Source organism: Erythrolamprus reginae, chromosome 1 (genome assembly GCF_031021105.1).
Source record: "Erythrolamprus reginae isolate rEryReg1 chromosome 1, rEryReg1.hap1, whole genome shotgun sequence".
Classification (NCBI taxonomy): Eukaryota; Metazoa; Chordata; class Lepidosauria; order Squamata; family Dipsadidae; genus Erythrolamprus; species Erythrolamprus reginae.
In genome coordinates this window covers 17091751-17119464 of record NC_091950.1, presented here as the reverse complement: position 1 = coordinate 17119464, position 27714 = coordinate 17091751, and the positions used below count along the sequence as shown (strand labels likewise).

The following is a 27714-nucleotide window of genomic DNA, read 5'->3' as shown; positions in this document are numbered from 1 at the left end:
TATTGCATTTGTATGAAATTCCTGCTGACTAGGAATTTGGGACCTGAGTATTAACACATCTGGAAAGAGAAAAAGCAATGGTTAAGAAATAACGAAGAGCCCACCTTCTAAGAGCAAGGAAGATTAGTGGCACTGAGAGACTAAGCTATGGATTAGGAATGCTGTTGCCAGCTTTCCTGCTGTGAATTTAATATCTATTTATTTAAACTGTTTCTAGATTGGAAAATAAAATCCTAATGCAGGGCAGAATAACCCCTAAATCAGAGGTCTTCAAACTTGGCAACTTTTAAGACTTGGGGTCTTCCAGAATTCTCCAGCCACCATAGTTGGCTGGAGAATTCTGAGAGTTGAAGTCCACAAGTCTTAAAGTTGCCAAGGCTGGGGACCCCTGCCCTAAATCATGTCGCTATCAAGAAAGCCCACAGGTGTCTCATGAAAACAGGAAAGCGGGTGGACTCAAAGCAAATTCCTCTTTTTGAAGCAGAGGAAAATCCTAAGATTCTTCTTCTGCTCAGCTAACAGTGGACTGTGCCCAAGTGAGCCTAGCACAACGATGGCTCACCACAACGTTTTAGTATGGCGATGTGACATTGGCCAGGAAATTACAATGCAAATATACAGTAAGACTGTGGCTGCCTAAGAAGATTTTGTAACACACCAGTGTTCCAACAACACCCAGCAACAACTATTCTCAAAAGCGTGTTTGGCCCTCCCATGGTTTTTGGAGGATGCACAAGAACGGGGGTCAGTAGTGGGTTCTAAATCCCATTGTTACCGCTGCTATGGTTCGTGCGTGCCCCAGGCGGGTGGGCGGAGCCTCCCACCGCTGCCACCGGTTCACCAAACCGGGCCGAACTGGGAACAACCCACCGTTGAATGGGGTGTATTCTTGCGCAGTCTCTGAAAATTATGAAAGAACGAGGTGTGCTTTTACTGGCTGCAAAGGTGGTGGAAGAGCTTTCTTCCCTGTTGCTTCAAGAATGAAAGCCTTCTGTGACCCGGAGAAGTCTCCTGGAGTCTCCTGTAGGCCGCAAGGGCCCGTCAACAGAAAGAGGACAGCACCTGAAGTTAAGCGGCCCACACAGAAGAATTTGGGGAGTGCTGGGCTGCAGAGACAATCACAATGTTGTTCCCCAACTCTTGTGCATCTTGGGAAATGGTGCAAGGCAGACTTTTTGAGGGGCAGCTGTGGCACAAAAGGCTGAAACTGCAGCCCAGATTCTCCTCAAGGTCTAACCACTGAGTAGTGGTGCTGCCACTGAGTACCACTGTTGAGAGTAACCTAGGCAGGTGGGGAGATAACGGTGTTCCTCTTTTGTTTAGAGTGGTGGTGGTGGTGCTGCGGTAAGAGTCAAATTGGACATTTTGCAAATATTTTGAGACGCCGAGCCAAAAAGGATCGCCATCACCTGCACGGCAGGATGCCTTGCCCCCAAATTGGCATTTCAAAATTGGGATGGAGCCTCCCCTTTCTACTAGCGAAATCACTTACGTCCCCAGAGGAAACCGAGGCGGCTTGGAGCCTGCGCAGGCGGGGAGAGAAAATCCAGTACTTTCCTTCTGTGAACTAGACGGGGCACATCCAAAGGCGAATGAGGAGGGAAGGAGGCGAACGGAGGAAAGAAAAAGGAAGGAGAGGAGAAAGGATGAACGAAAGGTAAGAAATGACCATGTCGGTGGAACAGGCAAGCGTGCACAAGCATGAGGGTGGGGAGGGGGGAAACCCAGTGAAGAAAACATGCTTTGGAACAGATGGAAGTTGTGAGAACTCGGCTGCCATGGAAGAAAATAGTGTTTCCGCTGCTACGAGCTTCCTTTCCATGGGACAGAAACAAGAGGGTGAAATACTCTGCATTCTGCAAGGGCGAAGTCAGGCTATTCATCATTTGCAAAGGACTTTCTGGTCCTGCTGGTGAGTTGTGTCTTTCAAGGCACAAAGAAACAATAGTCCAGTGGGCACAGACCCAGGGAATGGAAATAAAGCAATCTCCGACTCGCTTGGTTGACACAGCAATTCCACAAACGCTAGACACAAACACGGGGAAACGTGCACATGCAAAAAGTAGACAATTGTTCACTGCCCACAGTAAATAATATTTACCATGCTTCTCTTCTGCTCTGGCCTTTGAAATATCATCGTATAATCTCATTTTGACAGGTTGGTGCATATGAACCCGAAGCGTGAACTTGCGTAGCCACTGCTCCGAAACTGAATACTGTACAAATAGTCCTCGACGTACGACCACAATTGGGACCAACATTTCTGTTGCTAAGCTATTTGTCAAGAGAGTTGTGGTGAATTTTACATGCTGTTTTGCCACAGTTGTTTAAGTGAATCATTAATTTGTCAAGCAAATCCAACTAAGTGCAAGGGCTGGTCATTAAGTCCCTTTTTTTCTGGTGCTGTTATAACTTTGAATAATCCCTAAATGAATAGTTGTAAGTCAAGGGTTAGATGTAAGGCATTCCTTTATAATAATCATTTCAGACAGAGGGTTGCCTTCTCAGGATTTACAGAGTTGATAACGCAAACTTAACATCTAAGATTAGGGTGCTCAAATCAGTTTTGTGTCTACCTTTGGTTTAAATCGGGCTTGTTTACATTTGCTTACAGTTTTGTCTTTTAAAGCTGGGGTCTCCAAGCTTGGCAACTTTTAAAGACTTGTGGACTTCAACTGCCAGAGTTCCTTGAAGTCCACAAGTTGCCAAGCTTGGAGACCGTTTTAAAGCAGATATGCAGGTAAGAAATCAAAGCAAAGTCAGATCTGGGAACAGAGAACGAGAGGAGAACTAACACATCCCAAACTGAAGGCAGCTTCTTCACAGGCATTTCCAATTCACATGCACTTGAAATGCAACCCAAACCGTCATTCACAATGCAACTCTTCCTGCAAACTGTTCGGAGAAGTGAAGAAGTGACCCAAAAAAAAAAAAAAAAAAGGGAGGAAGTGAAGTGGGAAGAGGTATGCTTAGCCAAAATGAAGGCCAAAGGGTGAGGGTCTGTTTAAGGAAGATGGTGGGTGAATGCTGCCCTGTGGTCCCCTTACGACTCCTCTAGTCTAGTGGTCATCCAAATGTGTGCCTGAATTGCCTGCAACCCCTCTGGGGAAAAGAGGCAACTTCACTGTGCAAACCTTTAAAGGGAAGTTACACAGGACAACTTTCTCCAAAACCTGAGAGCTTTAACTTCTGTGGACTTCAACTCCCAGCATTCCCCATGCTGGCTGAGGAATTCTGGGAGTTGGAAGTCCACATATGTTATAGTTGAGAAACACTGATATTTCGAAGGCAAAAATGACGTGCTGTTTGCTGGTCCAGGGTGCAGGAAAGAGGTTTGTAGAGGGGAGACTACAGGAGGATATTAGAAGAATACACTATTCCCTCAATTTTTGCGGGGGATGCGTTCCAAGACCGCCCGCAAAAGTTGAATTTCCGCGAAGTAGAGATGCGGAAGTAAATACACTATTTTTGGCTATGAACAGTATCACAAGTCTTCCCTTAACACTTTAAACCCCTAAACTGCAATTTCTCATTCCCTTAGCAACCATTTAGATTATTACTCACCATGTTTATTTATTAAAGTTTATTTAAAAAAATATTTATTAAAGGCGGACTAAAGTTTGGTGATGATGTATGACGTCATCGGGCGGGAATAACCGTGGTATAGGGGGAAAAACTGCAAAGTATTTCTTAATTAATATTTTTGAAAAACCATGGTATAGCCGTTTCGCGAAGTTCGAACCCGCGAAAATCGAGGGACCACTGTATTCTAATTCTAATACTCAAATAAAAGAGCAATTTATGCATGGTACGCTAGTATGTATGATTGGTTTTAATTTGTGGTGTTTTTTAAATTAACTTAAATATTAGATTTGTTTTATATTGTATTGTTATTGCTGTGAGCCGCCCCGAGTCTGCGGAGAGGGGCGGCATACAAATCTGATTAAACTTAAACTTAAACTTAATTTAATTATTAGTTGGGGAATAGATGGGACTCTTCCTTGCAAATTGTCTTCAAGCAGTTGGACACAGCTAAGTCTTGGGGATGCAGGTAGTCCTTGACTTACAACTATTCATTTAGTGACTGTTCAAAGTTATAACAGCACTGAAAGCAATCACATATGACCGGTTTCCACAGGACGGTCGCAGCCTCTCCGTGATCATGTAAACAAAATTTGGGTGCTGGGAAGCTAATAAATACACTGCTCAAAAAAATAAAGGGAACACTCAAAGAACACATCCTAGATCTGAATGAATGAAATGTTCTCACTGAATACTTTGTTCTGTACAAAGTTGAATGTGCTGACAACATGTGAAATTGACCGTCAATCAGTGTTGCTTCCTAAGTGGACAGTTTGGTTTCACAGAAGTTTGATTTACTTGGAGTTATATTCTGTTGTTTAAGTGTTCCCCTTTTTTTGAGCAGTGTATTGATGATGATTATGCTATTACAGGGTCATGTGATCACCATTTGTAACCTTCCCAAGCTGGCTTCTGACAAGCAAAGTCAACTGGGGGGGTGGCGGGGAGCCAGATTTGGCTAACGACCTCATGATTTACTTAACAGCTGCAAACATTTGCTAAGCAACCGCGGCAAAAGAGCTCGTAAGATGGAGCAAAACTCCCTTAACGACTCTCTTGCTTAGCAGCAGAAAGTTTAGGCACAATTGTGGTCGTAAGTTGAAGACTACCTGCACACTGGCTTCAATCAAAGGTTAGATGAATTTGTGTGTAAAAGGAAAAAACACGTTCCTGATTAAATCCACCACGTTTCCTTTTAGCCAAAAGACTCAGACTTGACTTCAAAGGAGACTTAACAAGGTCGCACACTGGAGCCTGGGAAAGATGGGAGGACTTCTCGACACAATTTTGAGGTTTCGCACACAGAATCTAGCACAGCATGGATGCACTCACCACACACACACACGCACACACACAATCTCTCCTTGGCTCACTTACTCCCTGCTCTGCTTCCCTAGATTTCCTCCTCTGAACATGTTCCTGCCTGCAGGGAAAGCAAAGAAGACCATTCACAAATGCGCCTGGAAGCTGTGGAGAAGCCCCAGCGGGACACACGCTTCCACCTATTTCAAGGGAATCTCGAGATTTCCTGAAAAGAGATGTTTCCCAGTAGGTTTACCTGGCAACCTGGCAGAAAAAGAGCGTGAACGCAGAGGGACACAAGGTGCATCGGGGTGACAAGACAAGACGGTACCTCGGTGCAGGTGGGTTGTGGTTTTTTTAAAGTCTTCAGAAGGAGAGTGAAGTTAAAAGCAGTGGAAGGAAGGGGTGGAAGAGGCAAACCAACCACAGCTTTGTGCACAAAAACAAAAAGGGGGGCTTACAAAATAGATATCCGGGATCGGGAGCTCCTCTTCGTCTGAAGCTTGGCTGGCGGGCTCAGAAGCCTGGCTTGCTGTCTCGACCTCCGCCGCCGCTGCTGCCGACAGCATGGTGGCACATGCTAAGGACGCTGCCTCTCTGCAAAGAAGATAGATGGGTGAGGATGGAGGCCGTGGTGGTTCGGGTTTTGTGCTCGGCACTCCTCTTCCAACAACCCTCAAAAAAGCATCACAAGATCCCACATCGAAGCAGAGAAGACTCGTGCTGCATGAGTCCCACAGACTGGTCGGGTCCCACCGAGTTGACCTTCTCCAGGTCCCGTCAACTAGACAATGTCGCTTGGCAGGGCCTAGACTCTAGAGGAAGAGCCTTCTCTGTGGAGGCTCTGTCAGCTCCCTCCAGAGATTCGCACTGCCCCCACCCTCCCCGCATTCCGTAAGAGTCTCAAGACTCATTTATGCCGCCAGGATTGGGGCAAATAGACTGTAGCCCCATGGTCGATGAATGCTATGTATGTTTGTTGTCTGAGTGGGAGTGCCTGTCTTTTAATGTAACTGGAAATTTTAGATTAATTAGTTAATTGAAATTAATTGGATTTAGGACACTTGTATTGTATTGGTTTTTTTCCCTTTTACATGCTGTAAACTGCCCCGAGTCCTTTGAGGGGGCAGCATATAAATCCGATAGGTAGATAGGTAGTTAGGTATGTAAATAGATAGAAAGATAGATAAGATAGATTAGATAGATAGATAGATAGATAGATAGATAGATAGATAGATTATAGATAGATAGATAGATAGATAGATAGATAGAGATAGACAGACAGACAGACAGACAGACAATAGATAGATAGATAGATAGATAGATAGATAGATAGATAGATAGATTATAGACAGACAGACAGATAATAGATAGATAGATAGATAGATAGATTATAGATAGATAGATAGAAGATAGATAGATAGATAGATAGATAGATAGATAGATAGATAGATAGATAGATAGGTAGGTAGGTAGGTAGGTAGCCAAGACCACTTGTTTGAATTGGCTCTGGGTCAATCCTGAAGCTGCGGTTGTGAGGATTAGCTGGGCTTTTTGTAGCCGAAACAAAACACTTTCCCTTGGGAACCAAGGATGTTCTCACACCTGGTCAGAGAGAGGAGGTGTGATGTTACCCAGCAACCAGACAGCACTTCAGTTGGACCATGTGACTGAGCATTTGGGGAACGGGAAAAACTTTTACTTTTAATCAGGTGAAAACCGCCGGAATCTTCAGAGTTAGTTTTCACCAGAATTGTGCCAATATGATTTACCCAATAAAACTATTATTTGAGGAATTTACCTGCCTTGGAGTTTTGTCTGGTGTGGCTGCATTACTTGGAACCCTGACACTCCGATCACTGGCTGAACAGCAACACTACAGTCAGACTATTGCAGTGCTTCTCAAATAGTGGGGCACACCACTCTGGGTGGGCATGGAGCAATGCCAGGGAGGACAACGCATGATCGCATTCCTGCTTGTTATACCTCTAACTATGCAAGTAGGATGCTTGGCTGCATAGCTAGAGGTATAACAAGCAGGAAGAGGGAGATTGTGATCCCGCTGTATAGAGCGCTGGTGAGACCCCATTTGGAATACTGTGTTCAGTTCTGGAGACCTCACCTACAAAAAGATATTGACAAAATTGAAGGGGTCCAAAGACGGGCTACATGGTGGAAGGTCTTAAGCATAAAACTGATCAGGAAAAACTTCATGAACTCAATCTGTATAGTCTGGAGGACAGAAGGAAAAAGGGGGACATGATCGAAACATTTAAATATGTTAAAGGGTTAAATAAGGTTCAGGAGGGAAGTGTTTTTAATAGGAAAGTGAACACAAGAACAAGGGGACACAATCTGAAGTTAGTTGGGGGAAAGATCAAAAGCAACGTGAGAAAATATTATTTTACTGAAAGAGTAGTAGATCCTTGGAACAAACTTCCAGCAGACGTGGTTGGTAAATCCACAGTAACTGAATTTAAACATGCCTGGGATAAACATATATCCATTGTAAGATAAAATACAGGAAATAGTATAAGGGCAGACTAGATGGACCATGAGGTCTTTTTCTGTCGTAAGTCTTCTATCAGGGGGGGGGGTTTGGGGGGGGGTTGCTGCAGGGAGTAGTACGTGCATCCTACCTGACACTTGCACGGGTACTTTCATCACATTCCTCGGCGTTTGTTTATTTAGTATTTTATTTTATTTTTTGTTTTGTTTTTTGTTTTATTTTATTTTATTATTTTATTTATTTATTAGATTTGTTTGCCGCCCCTCTCCGAGGCATTGTGTCCAGAGCAGCCCGTTCTAAAAGAAAACAAGTCTCACAAGTTTGAGAAGTCTGACTGAACTTCCAAGGCATTTTCTTTAGAAACGGGCTGCTCTGGACACACAACGCCGAGGAATGCAAGGGAAGTATCGGTGCAAGTGTCAGGCAGGACACGCGTCTTGTGGTGAGGTGCAATTTGGGGCTGGCAGGTCGGGCGGGGTGGGCCGCTGGACACGCACCCTACATGGGACATGTAGCTCTGTCATGTCCCTGGTGTTGTGTCCACTGCCCCTACCCCACTTCCGGCTCTCGAGTGAAGCGGTAGGGGGAAGAAACTCTTGCAGGCAGCCTGAGGAAGAGCCGATAGCCAAACTTCCAGCAGGAGAGATGGTGTGTGTGTGCAAAATGTTTACTTCCCGGGGTGTATGTGTGTCTGTGTAACAGAAAATAATTGAGAAGCACTGGATTATTGCAATGCACTCTACGTGGGGCAGCCCTTGAAGAGTGTCATGATTCGCCAGCAGCCTGTGTAGAGAGACTGGGCAAGACACCTGGGCCAGGCCTGGAGAAGGCTTGGTGCCTTCAGAACCTCCAGAGGCTGACACGAGTAGTAGTTTCCTAATAATTTTATTATTTTATGGTTGGGGGCCACAACTACATGAGGTACTGCATTAAAGGGTTTCGGCATTAGAAAGGTTGGGAACCCACTGTTCTAGACCAACCTGGCTCTCTTATGCATTTTACATTTTGTTTAATGGTCTGTCTTTACTTTACATAGAAACAAAGAAGACTGACGGCAGAAAAAGACCTCATGGTCCATCTAGTCTGCCCTTATACTATTTTCTGTATTTTATCTTAGCATGGATATATGTTTATCCCAGGCATGTTTAAATTCAGTTACTGTGGATTTATCTACCACGTCTGCTGGAAGTTTGTTCCAAGGATCTACTACTCTTTCAGTAAAATAATATTTTCTCATGTTTTCCCCCAACTAACCTCAGATTGTGTCCCCTTGTTCTTGTGTTTACTTTCCTATTAAAAACACTTCCCTCCTGGGCCTTATTTAACCCTTTAACATATTTAAATGTTTCGATCATGTCCCCCCTTTTCCTTCTGTCCTCCAGACTATACAGATTGAGTTCATGAAGTCTTTCCTGATACGTTTTATGCTCAAGACCTTCAACCATTCTTGCAGCCCGTCTTTGGACCCGTTCAATTTTGTCAATATCTTTTTGTAGGTGAGGTCTCCAGAACTGAACACAGTATTCCAAATGTGGTCTCACCAGCACTCTATATAGCGGGATCATAATCTCCCTCTTCCTGCTTGTTATACCTCTAGCTATGCAGCCATTCTCTTTGCCATCCAGAGTCCTTGTTGAGATGGTTGGCCCTACAATTTGAATTAATCAATCAATGTGTGTAACATTTCTACTTTGTGCTTGAACCTTTAGGGAATTGAGGGTTATTAACTCATCATCCCTTTGAAAAGGAGATGGAATTCGCGCACTACAGAGTGCTCTGGTTTGATGAACTATGTTTTGCTGAAGGGACCATAACAGGCTTAAGTGCATCCAGCCATCCATTGTGATTTACAACCGCAACGGCTGAGCTCACACAATGTGCTAAGCCAAATCTAAACAAACTATATGACAGCTGAGCAGAAAGGCAAAACACGCCTGTATGAACTGGGTGTGTGAGTGTCAAATTGAATTATATGTTGTCTTAATAGCCCAAGACTGTTTATCATCCAATTTTTGGCAGGTCGGCTCACAGCAGATGTTATAGAAAGCCATCCTCCATCCAGACTTGGTTTCAATCTGTAGTGGATACAGAACTGAAAGAAGTACAGGTAGTCCTCGATTTACGACCACAACCCAGCCGAAACTATCCATTGCTAGGTGAAGCATTGAGTTTTGTCCCATTGAACGATTTTTCTTGCCAGAGTTTGTTAAATGAACCACTGCAGTTGTTAAATCTAGTAACGTGGTTGTTAAGGGAAACTGGCTTCCCACTGATTTCGCTTGTCAAAAGGTTGCAAAAGGGGATTAACATGACCCTCGCGACTGTCATAACATGAGTCATTTGCCAAGTGTCTGAACTTTGATCCCGTGACCAAAGGGATGCTGCAGTGGTTCTAAGTGTGAAAAAGCGATTGCAAGTCACTTTTTTCAGTACCGTTGTAACTTTGAATGGTCACTAAATGAATTGCTGCAAGTCGAGGACTACCTGTATCCAATGAGGGGCTGCAAAAATGTTTGCTGCCACACTGTGGGCATGGCTTATTTTGTGGGTGCGGCTTGATGGTCATGTGACTGGGGGTGGCTTAAAGGCCATGTGACTGGATAGGAGTGACTTGCCAGTCATGTGACCAGGTGGGAGTGGCTTGACAATCATGTGACCGGGTGGCTTAAAGGTCATGTGATTGGGTGGGAGTGGCTTACCGCCCAAGATAAGTTTTCAAATAGGTGCTTGGATTCTTTTTTAGTTAATTAAGTCCCATTATTGGAATAGCCACAAAAAGGACAAATGATAGACAGCATTATTTGTTGAGGAGCACAGGAACATTTTAAGGTTTTGTACTGAACCCACAAGGCTCAGTGTGACAACAGATTAGGCAAGTAGCTCCATTTTCTTTAATTGTTATAAAAGTTCAGTTTTAGTTAATGATTAAAACATTTATTTATTTATTTATTTATTTATTTTATTTTATTTTATTTGATTTGATTTGCCGCCCCTCTCCGAAGACTCGGGGCGGCTAACAACAATAAAAAGACAATGTAAACAAATCTAATATTAAAATAATCTAAAAAACCCCAATTTAAAGAACCAATCATACATACAAGCATACCATGTATAAATTCTATAAGCCTAGGGGGAAGGGAAAATTTCAATTCCCCCATGCCCGACGACAGAGGTGGGTTTTAAGGAGCTTGCGAAAGGCAAGGAGGGTGGGGGCAACTCTGATATCTGGGGGGAGCTGGTTCCAGAGGGTCGGGGCCACCACAGAGAAGGCTCTTCTCCTGGGTCCCGCCAAACGACATTGTTTAGTCGACGGGACCTGCAGAAGGCCAACTCTGTGGGACCTAACTGGTCGTTGGGATTCGTGCGGCAGAAGGCGGTCCCCAAGATATTCTGGTCCGATGCCATGAAGGGCTTTATAGGTCATAACCAACAGTTTGAATTGTGACCGGAAATTGATCGGCAATGGGTTAAAAACATACTATTTAATTATATCCTATTTTAAAAGTAATTAAGGATCATACTAAGGTACTAGAGAAGGAAGGGCAATAAAAAACCTATTAAATATTCAATAAATAGTGCATAAACATATTACCCCCATTGTGCCCCCTCTTCCCCGTGGGGGCGGCAGCCCATTACTGCCTGTATCACATCATCCTTGCATTATATATAGGGACACTATTTTTAAATTAAATCACAAAAGTGGCTTTTAAACCAAATGTTTGCATTCTACTTGTTTCCTCTGCCACAGGGAAAAAAGCTTGCAATTTTGGGAGTTATTTCTTGAAATAGTGAGGAGAATTGAGAGCTGGTTTCCCATCTACAACAGAAAGATTATTATTATTATTATTATTTATTAGATTTGTATGCCGCCCCTTTCCGTAGACTCGGGGTGGCTCACAACACAATAAAAACAGTTTATAACAAATCTAATAATTTACAATTTAAAATATTAAAAAAACCCATTATTAAACAGACATACACACAAGCATACCATACATAAATTGTATAGGCCCGGGGGAGATATCTCAGTTCCCCCATGCCTGACGACAAAGGTGGGCTTTAAGGAGTTTGCAAAAGGCGAGGAGGGTAGGGGCAGTTCTAATCTCTGGGGGGAGCTGGTTCCAGAGAGTCGGGGCCGCCACAGAGAAGGCTCTTCCCCTGGGGCCCGCCAAACGACATTGTTTAGTCGACGGGACCTAACCGGTCGCTGGGATTCGTGCGGCAGAAGGCGGTCCCAGAGATATTCTGGTCCGATGCCATGAAGGGCTTTAGAGGTCATAACCAACACTTTGAATTGTGACCGGAAGTTGATCGGCAACCAATGCAGACTGCGGAGTGTTGGTGTAACATGGGCATATTTGGGAAAGCCCATGACTGCTCTCGCAGCTGCATTCTGCATGATCTGAAGTTTCCAAACAGTTTTCAAAGGTAGCCCCATGTAGAGAGCATTACAGATGCCTCCCTGAGTAATGTTTGGAGACTGCATGCATTAAATAGGAGCATGAAGGCACGTATGGATCTATAACAGAAGTAGGCTCTAACCCTGCAGCGGCCACATCGGGCACCACAATCTCAATATCACACTTCGGCTTGAGCTCCACGGTGATGTGCTGGAGGTCCTCTTCCGCTCGGGTGTGTTCGCGAGTCCTGCAGAAAAGAAAAAAAAGAATCCCACTTCAGAAATCTAGTACAGACTGTCCTTGACTTACGATCGGTTGCTCAGTGACCATTCGAAGCTCCAACAGACCCCACCACCAAAAGCTACTTACAATAGCATTTAGACTTATATGCCGCTTCACAGCCCTCTCTAAGCAGATTACAGAGAGTCAGCCTATTGCCCCCAACAATCTGGGTCCTCATTTTACCCACCTTGAAGGATGGAAGGCTGAGTCAACCTTTATTTATTTATTTATTAATCAGATTTGTATGCCGCCCCTCTCCGCAGACTCGGGCAGCTGACAGCAATAATAATACAATGTAAACAAATCTAATATTTAAGTTATTTTAAAACCCCAATTTAGAAACCAATCATACATACTAACATACCATGCATAAATTCTATAAGCCTAAGGGGAGGGAAAGTCTCAATTCCCCCATGCCTGACGCCAGAGGTGGGTTTTAAGGAGCTTACGAAAGGCAAGGAGGGTGGGGGCAACTCTGATATCTGGGGGGAGTCGGTTCCAAAGGGTCGGGGCCACCACAGAGAAGGCTCTTCCCCTGGGTCCTGTCAAACGACATTGTTTAGTTGACAGGACCCGGAGAAGGCCAACTCTGTGGGACCTAACTGGTCGCTGGGATTCGTGCAGCAGAAGGCGGTCCCGGAGATATTCTGGTCCGGTGCCATGAACTTTCTGAGATTCGATCTGCCAAACTGTTGGCAGCTGGTGATCAGCAATAGTAACAGCTTGCAGTACTGCACTCTAACCTCTGCACCACCGAGATTCAAACCTCTAATGACTGTGTCCACCCCAGAATTGGGCAACTTGCCACAGTCAACTCACTCTGGCCACCTTACCGTGGCCAACTTGCTGCTGGACAATGTGCTGCAGGACAGTTTATCAATCCAATTTAATTTAAAATAAATTTTTAAAAGGTTTGAATTTTTGTCATTCAGATTTCATTCTCTCTCTCTCTTTTTGCATCCTTTCTTTCATGATTCTATTCCATCCTTTCTTTGATAACAGTGTTGCCCTCCAGGGAGCTGTCCTGCAGCAGGTTGCCCACGGAAAATTGGCCGTGGTGAGTTGACCATGGGCTCAGTGAATTGTCATAGACCTTGGCCACCCACTCTGCCCCCCCCCCGGGTCACATGATCACACTTTTGGCACTCGGCAACCAGCTAGAATTTGAAGCTGTTTGCCGAACCCATGGTCACATGGCTACAATTTACAGTGCTTTTGCTAGAAACCAGCATTTTTTAGGATGGTTGGCTGAGGGATTCTGGGAGATGAAGTCCACACCTTACAGTCACCATGGCTGAGAAACACTGTTCTAGCTCTCTGTTGCTCTCTGTTTTTCAGCATCCCCTGCTAAAAAGTCTTTTCATTGAAGCAACTTTCTAGCCAAAAGTTATAGTCTGAAAGTCAGTAATCATCCCCTCCTTAACCAACAACCCTAAGGAAGATGGGCAGTTCAAAACTGTGGAAGGAAGGAAGGAAGGAAGGAAGGAAGGAAGGAAGGAAGGAAGGAAGGAAGGAAGGAAGGAAGGAAGGAAGGAAGGAAGGAAGGAAGGAAAAGAGAGAGAGAGAGAGACAGACAGACACAGGTAGTCCTCAACTTACGATCCCAATTGAGCCTGAAAGTTTCTGTTGTTAAGCGAGACATTGGTTGAGTGAGGTTTGCCACATTTTATGACCTCTCTTGTCACAGTTGTTAAAGTAACTGCAATTGATCAGTTAGTAACCTGTCTTGTAATCTGGCTTCTCCATTGACTTTGCTTGTCAGAAAATTGCAAAAGGGGATCACAGGTCCCCGGGATACAACAACTGTTAAAAATACGAACCAGTTGCCAAGTGTCTGAAAAATGGTCGTAAATCATTTTTTTAAAGTGTCGTAATTTTGAACAGTCACTAAACAAACTGTTGTAGGTCGAGGACTACCTGTAAAATAACCCAACTTAGCTAATTATAACTCTGAAGACTCACTAAGTGAATATGTCATATGTCAAGGAAAACCTGTACTGCAGACGTTCAGTTATGACACTGCATTAATATCAAGTATGTAAAGCAGGGGTATCGAACTCAATTTCATTATTTCATTGAGGGCCGCATCAGGATTGTGTTAAACCTGGGATGGCCGGGGTGGGCATGGCCAGCTCTACTTCACTCGTGTTGGAGGCCCTTGCGGTGTCCTGAGTGTTCTGCCAGTGAATATGGTCTCCCGAGCTCAGTTTTTGCCTCCTGCAACCCTCTGCCAATGAAAACGGAGCTTGGGAGGGCAGCTGACACTGCGGGCCAGTCCTTTGTTGTTTTCAGAGGCGCTCAGATCTGCTGTGTGACAGATTAGGAGATAAATTACAGCCCGCGTGGACCATAATAAATCAAATCTGAGAGTCGATGGATTAAAGTAAAGAAACAGCTTTCAAACGAAGTTACTTTTATTAAGAAAAATAAGAAATTAGCTAATGCCTGTTTTCAGGCGTCTGAGATGCGTGCTACATCTTTGAAGACAATGGAAGGAAGATGGATTCTTCCAAGAAGAAAGGAAGTGATGCTTGTATGACAGGCAGGATTTTACATCATAATGGGCGGAGCTAACTAACATACACAGTGTTAACTAATTAATTACTGAATGTCTCTGAATGTCTCTGGGGCTGGCAATACACAGCGTGATACTGTGGGCCAGATCTGAACACCTTCAGTTTGCCAACCCCGTAGTAAAGTATTAGAAATGGATGGGCCTAATAATTTAAGAATGTTAGCTTATGAGGCCTTCTACACAAGAGAGTTTTAAAAAGAATAAAACACGGCTTGGACCTGCAGTGACATTGGGGGGATTCCTAGGAAGGGGGCCAGGATGGGCAAAAGTATCCAACTCACCTTCCTTCGTGTCCTGAGGACTGTGTGCGCCGTCTGTGAAGGGACACCATGCAAAAAAAAGAACACACACTTCATAAGAATGACTGAAAAGGGAGCAAGGGAGCTTTCTCTTTGTGTGTCTCATTGAATGTGAAGTCTCTTGATGTTCTTTTTCAAGAGGCAATTGAAGATAGAAACATAGAAACATAGAAGACTGACGGCAGAAAAAGACCTCATGGTCCATCTAGTCTGCCCTTATACTATTTCCTTTATTTTATCTTACAATAGATCTATGTTTATCCCAGGCATGTTTAAATTCAGTTACTGTGGATTTACCAACCACATCTGCTGGAAGTTTGTTCCAAGGATCTACTACTCTTTCAGTGAAATAATATTTTCTCACGTTGCTTCTGATCTTTCCCCCAACTAACTTCAGATTGTGTCCCCTTGTTCTTGTGTCCACTTTCCTACTAAAAACACTTCCCTCCTGGACCTTATTTAACCCTTTAACATATTGAAATGTTTCGATCATGTCCCCCCTTTTCCTTCTGTCCTCCAGACTATACAGATTGAGTTCATGAAGTCTTTCCTGATATGTTTTATGCTTGAGACCTTCCACCATTCTTGTAGCCCGTCTTTGGACCCGTTCAATTTTGTCTATATCTTTTTGTAGGTGAGGTCTCCAGAACAGAACACGGTATTCCAAATGTGGTCTCACCAGCGCTCTATATAAGGGGATCACAATCTCCCTCTTCCTGCGAAATATCTTCAAAGAAAAACAAAGGAAAGTCCAGTTGCCTCGTGAAAAAGCATCTTTGGGACAACTGTGACCTGGAGGACTGAGAGTCTCCACAGACATCCAATGTAAGGGCTCCCCTTCTATGAAGTAGCCTGAATAAGGACGCCACCCCTCCACTTACAGTGGTTCTCAACCTTTCTAATGCCGCGACCCCTTAATACAGTTCCTCATGTTGTGGTGACCCCCAACCATAAGTCTAGCACCAATTCTCCCAACAGTGCTTTAAGCTGATTAGCAAGAAGGTCAGAAGGACACACCCACTGTAAACGCCTGGTTAGTTGGATTATAAAAACATGTTCTAAGGCGCCAGAATAGAAGCCTTAGTTGCTAATAACATGGGAAATTTGTCTTTTCACATGGTCTTAGGTGACCCCTGTGAAACAGCCGTTCGACTCCCAAAGGGGTCCCAGCCCCCAGGTCTGACTTGTGGCATTTTCAAGAGCCTTTCTGGAACTGAGTGGCAAAACGTGGCAGGTGAAGGTAAAAAAATTCCCTGTCCAGTTGTGTCTTATTCTAGAGGGCAAGGCTCATTTTGGTTTCTTAGCCGAGAAAGCCAGCGTTGTCTGCAAAACACGTTCACGCTCATGTGGCTAGCCCTTGCAGAGTAGCGCCGAGGAGTTTAACACGTTTTTCGCTGATAAAGTCGCTCAGATCCGGGCCGACCTCGACTCCAATTGTAAAACAGAGTCGACTGACAATGAGTCAGTCGAGGTGACTGGGGCACGTACTTGTCCACCTGTCTGGGAAGAGTTTGATCTGGTGACACCTGATGAAGTGGACAAGGCCATTGGAGCTGTGAGTTCCGCCACCTGTCTACTGGATCCGTGTCCCTCCTGGTTGGTCTCGGCCAGCAGGGAGGTGACACGGAGCTGGGCCCAGGAGATTACCAACGCTTCCTTGGGGAGGGGAGTTTTTCCAACACTCTATAAAGAAGCGCTTGTGCGCCCCCTCCTCAAGAAGCCTTCCCTGGACCCAGCCGTACTTAACAACTATCGTCCAGTCTCCAACCTTCCCTTTATGGGGAAGGTTGTCGAGAAGGTGGTGGCACTCCAGTTCCAGCGGTCCTTGGAAGAAGCTGATTATCTAGGTCCCCAGCAGTCGTGTGTCAGGCCCGGTTACAGCACGGAAACCGCTTTGGTCGCGTTGATGGATGATCTCTGGCGGGCCCGGGACAGGGGTTTATCCTCTGTCCTGGTGCTCCTCGATCTCTCAGCGGCTTTCGATACCATCGACCATGGTATCCTTCTGCACCGGTTGGAGGGGTTGGGGGTGGGAGGCACTGTGCTTCAGTGGTTCTCCTCCTACCTCTCTGGTCGGTCGCAGTCGGTGTTAGTGGGGGGTCAGAGGTCGGCTCTGAGGTCACTCCCTTGTGGAGTGCCTCAGGGGTCGGTCCTCTCCCCCTTGCTATTTAACATCTACATGAAACCGCTGGGTGAGATCATCCAAGGGCATGGGGTGAGGTATCATCAATATGCCGATGATACCCAGCTTTACATCTCCACCCCATGCCCAGTCAACGAAGCGGTGGAAGTGATGTGCCGGTGCCTGGAGGCTGTTGGGGTCTGGATGGGTGTCAACAGACTCAAGCTCAACCTGGATAAGACGGAGTGGCTGTGGGTTTTGCCTCCCAAGGACAACTCCATCTGTCCGTCCATTACCCTGGGGGGGGGAATTACTGACCCCCTCAGAGAGGGTCCACAACTTGGGCGTCCTCCTCGATCCACAGCTCACATTAGAAAACCATCTCTCAGCTGTGGCGAGGGGGGCGTTTGCCCAGGTTCGCCTGGTGCACCAGTTGCGGCCCTATCTGGACCGGGACTCATTGCTCACAGTCACTCATGCCCTCATCACCTCGAGGCTCGACTACTGTAATGCTCTCTACATGGGGCTACCTTTGAAAGTGTTCGGAAACTTCAGATCGTGCAGAATGCAGCTGCGAGAGCAGTCATGGGCTTACCCAGGTATGCCCATGTTTCACCATCACTCCGCAGTCTGCATTGGCTGCCCATCAGTTTCAATTCAAAGTGCTGGTTATGACCTTTAAAGCCCTTCATGGCATCGGACCAGAATATCTCCGAGACCGCCTTCTGCCGCACGAATCCCAGCGACCGATTAGGTCCCACAGAGTGGGCCTCCTCCGGGTCCCGTCAACTAAACAATGTCGGTTGGCGGGCCCCAGGGGAAGAGCCTTCTCTGTGGCGGCACCGGCTCTCTGGAACCAACTCCCCCCGGAGATCAGAACTGCCCCTACTCTTCCTGCCTTCCGGAAACTCCTCAAAACCCACCTTTGCCGTCAGGCATGGGGAAACTAAACATCTCCCCCTGGGCACGTTTAATTTATACATGGTATGCTTGTGTGTGTGTCTGTTAGTATATGGGGTTTTTTAAATCTTTAAATATTTTAATTAATTGGATTATTTTTGATTTGTTTTACACTTGTTGTGAGCCGCCCCGAGTCTTCGGAGAGGGGCGGCATACAAATCCAAATAATAAATAAATAAATAAATAAATAACTACACACCGAGGCGCACAAACCGCTGTTACCTTCCCACCAAAATGGTACCTATTTATCTACTCGCATTTGTGTGCTTTCAAACTGCTAGATGGGCAGGACCTGGGACAAGTAACAGGAGCTCTGCCTGTCAATCGAATCCCGAACTCAGCCTGCCAGTTTTCCAACTGTGTATGTATGTAACATATTTTTGCTGATAATGAAAAGGAAGGGAGACTATTATAGATCTATTTTGGGCTTATTTGCCTTCATCAGGTAGTCTTAGCCTCTACAGCCTCATCTCCTGTATCAGCTTGTACCAATTCAATTTATTCAATTCAATTTATTAGATTTGTATGCCGCCCCTCTCTGAAGACCAGGGATGGGTTAGGTATGTGTGTTTTTTTGTCGAGACACCCAGGTATATTGAAGGAGCATCACAGAAAGCTGTGATGCTCCTTCAATATACCAAGGTAACTCGACAAAAAAAAATCATATGTGTGTGTGTGTGCGTGTGTGTGTGTTTGTATGCATGCATGCATGCATGCATGCATGTATGTATGCACGCATGTGTTTATGTCTTTTAATGATCCTGTAATCCCTCACACCAGGGTGGAGTCAGGGCAACTGAATAGAGCTGAGTATTTCTTGGCCAGATGCCCTTCCTGTCGGCAATGCAGAGTTCACAGCAGATTCATTGTGCCCAGAAAGAGAAATAGAGTGATACCTTGTCTTACAAACTTAATTGGTTCCGGCACGAGGTTCTTAAGGTGAAAGGTTTGTAAGACGAAACAATGTTTTCCATAGGAATCAATGGAAAAGCGATTAATGCGTGCAAGCCCAAAATTCACCCCTTTTGCCAGCCGAAGAGCCCGTTTTTGCGAGGCTGGGATTCCCCTGAGGTTCCCCTCCATGGGAAACCCCACCTCTGGACTTCTGTGTTTTTGCAATGCTGCAGGGTGAATCCTAGCAGGGGAATCCCACCATCGCAAAAATGAGCGCTTCACTGGCAACGGAAGTCTGGAGGTGGGGTTTCCCAGCGAAGGGAGCATCAGTGAAATCACAGCATCTCAAAAACACCGAAGTCCTTGAAACCCCACCTTCGGACCTCTGTGTTTTTGCAATGCTGCGATTTCACTGAGGCTCCTCTCGCTGGGTAGCGCCCGTTTTTGTGCTGCTGGGATTCCCCTGCTGGGATTTCCCTGCAGCATCACAAAAATACGGAAGTCCTGAGGTGGGGTTTCCCATGGAGGGGAGCCTCAGGGGACTCCCAGCAGTGCAAAAATGGGTGCATCACTGGCAACGGAAGTCCAGAGGCAGGGCATTCCAGCGGCGGTGGTGGGTTTGTAAGGTGAAAATAGTTTGTAAGAAGAGGCAAAAAAATCTTAAACCCCGGGTTTGTATCTCGAAAAGTTTGTATGACGAGGGGTTTGTAAGATGATGTATCACTGTATCTGTTGCTACCTAGGATCAAACTCACAGCCTCCTCCTGATTGTGAGGCGAGAGCTCCACCTCTAGGCCACTGCACCAGTCTTATACAAGGCAGAGATCTATAAATAAAGGAAGTTTAAGTGGCAAACACCTGGCTCAGACACTGGAATTAGACTGTGCTATTATGGCGAGTTATATTATTCTCTTATTTCTGTTAGTTAGAATGGCAGTTTTATTACGTGCCTATTTGTAAACCGCCCAACGAGATAAATTCCACCCAATAAATAAATAAATCCATCCTCCCCAAGCTGATACAGTGATACCTCTACTTACGAACTTAATTCGTTCAGTGACCAGATTCTTAAGTGGAAAAGTTTGTAAGAAGAAGCAATTTTTCCCATAAAAGCAAATAATGTGTGCGATTGGGGAAACCACAGGGAGGGTGGAGGCCCTGTTTCTTCCCAGGAGATTCCTAGGGAGGCCCCACAGAGGCTTCTCCCCGCCTTTTCCGGCCCTGTTTCTTCCCAGGAGATTCCTAGGGAGGCCCCACAGAGGCTTCTCCCCACCTTTTCTGGCCCTGTTTCCTCCCAGGAGATTCCTAGAGAGGCCCCACAGAGGCTTCTTCCCACCTTTTCCAGCCCTGTTTCTTCCCAGGAGATTCCTAGAGAGGCCCCACGGAGGCTTCTCCCCGCCTTTTCCAGTTACAGTTTTGGAGACTCGGGTTTGTAAGTGGAAAATGGTTCTTGAGAAGAAGCAAAAAAAATCTTGACCACACGGTTCTTATCTAGAAAATTTCATAAGTAGAGGCGTTCTTAGGTAGAGGTACCACTGTACTCCTATTGCCAATTCTTCCAATAGAAGGGGATCCAGAAGGGAACTGTTTGCATTCTGGATTTCTAAAACAACTTGAGAGAGCAACTTAAATTCTTGGGGGTCCTGGCTTAACAGAGGGACAGTAGGGCAAGACAAGAGGGGTTTAATCAGGGCTCACCTGTATCTGGGCTGCTCCGAGGATTCGGAAGGAGATCTTTCCGGCACGGAAAGAGATGTGGAAGAGAGCGTGGTTGCTATAGAGGCGGTGGTTGCTTCTTCGAAAGAGGGAGGAGTGCAGGGAAGAAGATCAGGCCGGCCTGTATTGCCCATGATGGAGAGAAAGACAAAGAGAAAAAAAAGAATACTGAGGCTGAGTTTAAAAAAAACACACCACCCCATAATCCTCCTGACCATGGCATTACAGAACAAGGAGTGTGAGCCATTTGTGGTCCTTCTTTGTGGCAGGCAAAACGGAGAAACATGAAAGTCCTCAGGAACAGGAGTTGAGGTTTTACAGGGCACCTGTTTCCCAATGAATCTGGCACTCTCTTTAGACCGGTGTTTCCCAACCTTAGCAACTTGAAGATATCTGGACTTCAACTCCCAGAATTCCCCAGCCAGCGAATGCTGGCTGGGGAATTCTGGGAGTTGAAGTCCAGATATCTTCAAGTTGCCAAGTCCAGATATCTTCAAGTTGCCAAGGTTGGGAAACACTGCTTTAGATATTTTCAGGAGCGGAGAGCATCAATAAGAAATATTTAACTAGCATTTTAAAATGCCCAAGATAAGATAGGAAATTCTTCTGATCCTTCTCCCATCTCTTTTCGTGTTTCTACATTGCCAACTTCTAAATCCTCCCTCAAAATCTGTTTGTATATCTTTTACACATGCAAATCACAACCCCCATGAGCAAAATGCATCGAATTGAGAGAAATAGAAAATGAGAGAGAGAGAGAGAGAGAGAGAGAGAGAGAGAGAGAGAGAGAGAGAGAGAGAGAGAGAGAGAGTTAGAGAAAGAATTTGCATAAGATTAGAGCCCTGCAGTAGAACCTCAATGTAGAAATTTCTTTCTTTCAATTGACACTGTTAAGAATTAATTGGTCTTTCTTCTGGGCTGAGTAAGGCTGTCTTTACTCATTTTCCAGCTCCCCAAAACACTGTCTTGGATAATACACAGGTAATCCTCAGCTTATGATCATAACTGCCAGGAATTTCAGTCATAGGTTGTTGTGGTCATAAATCGAGGCATCCCATCATCGGATCTGACTTTTTAAAACATTTTTGGGGTAGTCATTAAGCCAACGTGGTGGTTGTAAAGTGAATCTATTTCCCCTAATGGGCTTTTTTATTTTATTTTTGCTGGAAACAAAGTAAATGCCACATAACGACAAAAATATTTGCAAATCGTGGTTTACATGATCACAGGCTAGTGCAAACAGCCATAAAGGTGAGCCACTTGCTAAAAAGCCAAAATGTGATTGTATGACCATGGATATGTATGGGGGGGGGGGATGTTGGTGCATTAACTTCCAAAGCAAGTTGCAAATAGCTTGGGGGAGGTTGGTTGGTCATCCTGGCCCAATGCCACTAAAATGCCTTGAAAAATTAACTCCCGGAATTCCAAGCCAGAATCATTTTGGCCTTAGATTGGGGAAGAATGCATTAGATCTCTAACTTTGGCAACTTTAAGACTTGTGGACTTCAACTCCTAAAATTCTTCCCAAATTCTCTCACCTGTCATGCTTGCTAGGGAATTCTGGGAGTTGAAGTCCACAAAACTTAAAGTTGCCAAGGTTGTAGAGACCCCTGCTTTAAGTAATACAGTGTTCCCTCGATTTTCGCAGGTTTGAACTTCGCGGAAAGTCTATACCACGGTTTTTCGAAAATATTAATTAAAAAATACTTTGCGGGGTTTTCCCCTATACCACGGTTTTTCCCGCCCGATGACGTCATGTGTCATCGCCAAACTTTCGTCTGCCTTTAATAAATATTTTTTTTAATAAACTTTAATAAATAAACATGGTGAGTAATAATCTGAATGGTTGCTAAGGGAATGGAAAATTGCAATTTAAGGGTTTAAAGTGTTAAGGGAAGGTTTGTGATACTGTCCATAGCCAAAAATAGTGTATTTACTTCCGCATCTCTACTTCGCGGAAATTCAACTTTCGCGGGCGGTCTCGGAACGCATCCCCCGCGAAAATCGAGGGAACACTGTACAGTCTTCTGATAAAACGTTGGGACATTTCTGCTGCCAACACTCTCACAGTGTTGTCTGGGAAACCAAGCAGAATCACCTTTTGCAAGTCACCTACAGAAAGGAATTTTTTTAAAGGTATCATCTTTGGCCCCTTTTGCATGTCTGATCCCAATGGAACAAACACAATTAAGCGGCAATTGGAACAATCGCTCCCAGTTGGCTTTTCCTGCTGGTGGAAATAGCTGCAATCAGGGAGAAATGAGCAATCTAGCACACCCTCCAGATGCCTTGGATGTCACAGCTGACCGAGAGGAACTGAAAGCTCCAGAGTAAAGAAACCAGGTTCAAACTCTGGTTTATGATTCTGCCTTGTGAGGAAAGGGAGGCCAGAGCAGATACAATGCTTAGTGCACAAAGGACTGGGGGGCCCTTGATGCTCTGGGCTGACATTTCATTACCTAAACTAGGTAACATCATCAGTGGAGTTTGCTTTCAGCTTATATTCTACTGGCTGGAAATTGACTGGAATTGGAAATTGACTGGAATTGACAAATGATTAGAAATTTGTCTGAAGCTTTTCTTGGGTCTGGCCAGAGGTAGGCTGCTAAGGTGGAACGGTGACTGCGCACGCGATTTCTCTACCTGCCCAGGTGCAGTAGCATAATTGCGCTGGACTCCGCTAGCACTCAGAGCCATGGGGGTGAGCACACATCACCGTTCCACCTTAGCAGCCCACCTCTGGGTCTGGCAAGCAGGAGATGCCAACTGGGAGAGATGAAGCTGCCTGTATTAAGTAGCTTGCTTGATCATAGACCATCTTGGCTTGTTTCCACTCTACAAATGGAATTTAATTATTATTTTATTTATTAATTGGATTTGTATGCCGCCCCTCTCTGAGGACTTGGAGCGGCTCACAACATGTTGAAAAACAATATACAGTATACATAACTAAAAAATCCAATTAATATAACTAAAATTTTAAAAAAACACTAATAGGGTTAAAATCATCCATTACCATTGACACATGGAAACATACTACATTCATCAGCCAGGGGGCTAGGGTTTAATAGGTCTTTAATTTTTTACGGAAGGTGAGAAGGGTGGGAGAAGTGCGAACCTCTGGAGGAAACTGATTCCAGAGGGCTGGGGCCCCTACAGAGAAGGCTCTTCTCCTAGGTCCCGCCAAACAACATTGTCTAGTTGATGGGACCTGGAGAAAGCTGACTCTGTGGGACCTAACAGGTCGCTGGGACTCATGCGGCAGAAGATGGTCTCAGAGGTGACCGCCTCCCGGAATGACCTGAAGCCCGCCATCCCTTAAAAGTTCTACTTTCTACCAACTAACAGAGGGACAAATTAGTGTTCTTACCTTCCCCCCTGTCGTGGTTAACTTTAGCACCTGCAAAAGCATAGCAAGAAGTTGAAGGAATGGTAGTGGGATGGTGGGATCTACTGGCACTATGGAGAAAGGGGGATGGAAGGGGTTGAGCTGAGCTGCTAAGGCAGCTTTCCCCAGCTTGGCACCCTCTCCAGGGTGTCGGAACTACAATTCCCAGAATTCCCCAGCCAGTTAACTTTGCTAGGAATCCAGAGAATGGCAGGACCAGTCCATTGAAAAGGAGGCCAGGATGGGGAAAAACTTGACTGGGCCTTAGGAGCAGCTCTTCGGGCAATCAGAAGGAAAGGCCCTGAATGACCCACAATACCTTCGTCATCTAAGGTGGGGTAACTCCTGGCTCCCCGGAGGTCATACTGCACTTCGTCCTTCTCCGAAGGAATCTGACTGGCAGAGAACGCAGCCATTGGGCCGGATGGCTTAACAGCTAACAAGGCACTCCGTCCTTTCTTTGAGGGAGATGCTTTCAGGGCTGCAGAGGAGAGCGAGGGGTTTAGGGCAATGACAGGCGTTGCAGGAGAAGTCAAAGAGGGGGGGGAAAAAGCAAGGAGGTTCCGTCAGAAGAGAAAGCCCACCCACCCCTCCCCTGAAAATAACAGGCATCTTTCCCTCTGACAAATTAAGAGCCTTGGGACCAAATTATTAGGGCATCTACTAATTATCACCTGTTTGGCTACTACTAACTCTCTTTTTGTATGAAAGCTCTCTTTCTTTCTTTCTTTCTTTCTTTCTTTCTCTATCTATGTATCTATCTATCTATCTGTCTAATCTATTTATCTATCTATCTATCTATCTATCTATCTATCCGTCTAATCTATCTATCTATCTATCTATCTATCTATCTATCTATCTATCTATCCGTCCTATCTATCTATCTATCTATCTATCTATCTATCTATCTATCTATCTATCTATCTATCTAACCAAATTCATATGCTGACAGACTCAGGGCAGTGTACAGCAATAAAATAACTACAAAAATGTAAAATATCCCAAAATACATATTACAAGAACGAATACAAAATTTAAAACCCGATATAAAACAACCATACAAATCATCATTCATTATACCTGGAGAAGTCTTTCTCAACCTTGGCAACTTTACATTGTGTGGACTTCAATCCTCAGAATTCCTCAGCCAAGACTGAGAAAAACCAACTTGGAGAATGCACCAGAAAAGAGACTTATAGTCCCTTATTTTAAAAGGTGATTATTTTTCTGTTAAAATGAGAAAAATTTCTTTATTTTTTTTCCTTCACTGTCGTTTATGTTTGCCTCCAGATATGATAATTTGCATATAAAATGTCCCAGGTTTGGTCTCCTAACCATTCCTAGAATGATCTTGTGTAATAAATGCCACAAAAGGTTCTTTATGCCAAAATAGCCACTGTGAGCCAGAGGAAACCAGCGTGGAAGAAATGAACAAATTATTGGGCCTGACAGGAAGACACTCACTATATTCTTAATGGTTAGCATAAAGGTACCAATAAAATAGGGATGTGCAATGGGTAGATGGTAGGTAGGACAGGAACAAAATGTTATCGCCCTTGATAATTCAATGGGCGGACCTCAACTTTGGGCAAAGGATGAATTAAATTAATTAAATTAGATCACTGCTGACCTGGAAAAGCTTTATTTCTTGCTAGCCTGATTTTCTAGCTAATCTGCCACTCTGCAGTTGTTGCAATACAATGTCTGCAATTGAGCCAAACATTTTTGTTGCTAAACTACCCATTAGTTAAATGAATTTTGCCACATTTTACGATCCTTCTTGCCATAGTTAAGGAAATCGCTGCCGTAGTGAAGTCACACGGTTGTTGAGTGAATTTGGCTTCCCCGATAATTTTATTTATCAGAAGATCGCAAAATGGGATCGCATAACCTCAGGACATAAATAGGAAACGTGGCCAGACCAAATTTTGATCACCATGAGTGTGCTGCAACGTGCAACGGTCCTAAGTGTGAAAAATGGTCATAAGTCATTTTTGTGTGCTGCTGGAACTTTGAACAGCCACTAAACAAATAGTTGTATGTCAACGGCTACATGTATTAACTATAGTTTACTGAGAAAGGATCTTGCCAGGGAATCAGGGGAGAATCTGCAGAGCCTCTTTCTAATGCTTTCTCTCCTCCCTGGTATCAAGGACGACTTCTGCACCTGCTGTTGTCTTAACCCCTTCTGGGTAGTTCCTCCAAGGCAGGAGTCCCCAAACTTGGCAACTTTAAGACTTGTGGACTTTAACTCCCAGAATTCTCCAGCCAGCATAGCTAAGCTGGCTGGAGAATTCTGGGAGTTAAAGTCCACAAGTTTTAAATTTGTCAAGTTTGAAGACCTCTACTCCAAGGTTATTACCTCCGTAGCTGCCCACAGGTGCTCCTTTAACCAGCACGCACCTTCGACACCCACCCACACCCACCCACAGCATTGTTAATGCCTCCAATGAAAGCATTCGGCACTTTATTATTTATTTATTATTTATTTATTACTTAGATTTGTATGCCGGCCCTCTCCGAAGACTTACAAGAGCTTTTCCTGAACACTGTATTGGTCATAAACTTGAAGAATCTTTCTGCATAGAAGCTGGGCCGGTGGACTGACACCGTGTCCTAGGAAAACAAGGAAAGGAGAAAAAAGGGTTTTGTAAAAATGTCATGCGTTATAAAACCATGGCTCGGGGGGGGGGGGGGGAATCAGACTGCAGGATTCATTTAAAAAATTATATCGGTATACTTAGAATATACATGTAGTCTATGGATGTTTTGAACATTATTCCAAGCAAACTCTGCACGTTTCTGCTGCTCATTAAAGCAGCCATGTTTAAGCTCCTCCTAAGGTAGATGCGTGTGTGTAGATTGTTCTGAGTTCGGGTTTTGCCACGTGTAATTACACGGGGCAAAACCCGAACTCAGAACAATCTACATCCTCCTGCAAACCTCCTGCTAGGGAAAACAGGGTTCAGAGTGGCCACCCACAACCCTCCCAAGCTGTTTTCACTGGCAGGGGCACCATCTTTGCTTCGTTTCCAGGGCAGTCAACTAAACAATGTCGCTTGGCGGGACCCAGGGGAAGAGCCTTCTCTGTGGCGGCCCCGGCCCTCTGGAACCAACTCCCCCCAAGAGATTAGAATTGCTCCCACCCTCCTTGCCTTTCGTAAGCTTCTTAAAACCCACCTCTGCCACCAGGCATGGAGGAACTGAGATACTCTTTCCCCCTAGGCCTTTACAATTTTATGCATGGTATGTCTGTATGTATGTTTGGTTTTACAATAAGGGTTTTTAACTGTTTTAATATTGGATTGTTATATGCTGTTTTACTACTGTTGTTAGCTGCCCCGAGTCTACGGAGAGGGGCGGCATACAAATCCAATAAAATAAAATAAAATAAAGTAGTCCCACAGGCCAGAGCCAACACCCCGGGGCCTTGAGTTTGACGCCCCCGCTTTAAGGAATAGCCAAGCATCAAGCAGAAGTTGGTGATAAATTAGTGTCTTGCCACACTAGCTATAGAAGACCTGATGCTTATGGGAACTTGGGAGGGGGGATTTTCAGGAGGGAACCCAGCATTCTTTCTCGTGGTTCAAGGCCATCCTATGCCCACCCACCGGGGCAGAAGTGAAGGAAGGGCCGGCCATGCTGGCACAATCTGAGTGGGCAATGTGACAACTTTGTGGGTGGG

The 27714-nt window shown here is 44.9% G+C and overlaps 1 protein-coding gene across 8 annotated transcripts in view; it reads right to left on the bottom strand.

Annotated features, from left to right (window-relative positions):
• Positions 1 to 27714, bottom strand: part of PIP5K1C (phosphatidylinositol-4-phosphate 5-kinase type 1 gamma) — a 106556-nt gene that overhangs the window by 15626 nt on the left and 63216 nt on the right. For 3 of the 8 annotated variants that reach the window (XR_011558571.1, XM_070745695.1, XM_070745663.1), the window contains exons 11-17: positions 26561 to 26645; positions 24349 to 24510; positions 24012 to 24041; positions 20624 to 20762; positions 14932 to 14964; positions 11936 to 12040; positions 5346 to 5481 (exon numbers count right to left, since the gene is read on the bottom strand). Coding sequence is in view for 7 of the 8 variants with exons in the window: in XM_070745695.1 (XP_070601796.1) it covers positions 5346 to 5481; positions 11936 to 12040; positions 14932 to 14964; positions 20624 to 20762; positions 24012 to 24041; positions 24349 to 24510; positions 26561 to 26645 (690 nt within the window). In the remaining variant the exon portion in view is untranslated. The remainder of the gene's footprint in view (positions 1 to 5345; positions 5482 to 11935; positions 12041 to 14931; positions 14965 to 20623; positions 20763 to 24011; positions 24042 to 24348; positions 24511 to 26560; positions 26646 to 27714) is intronic. The other 5 variants (XM_070745704.1, XM_070745676.1, XM_070745712.1 and 2 more) reach the window with 3 other exon arrangements.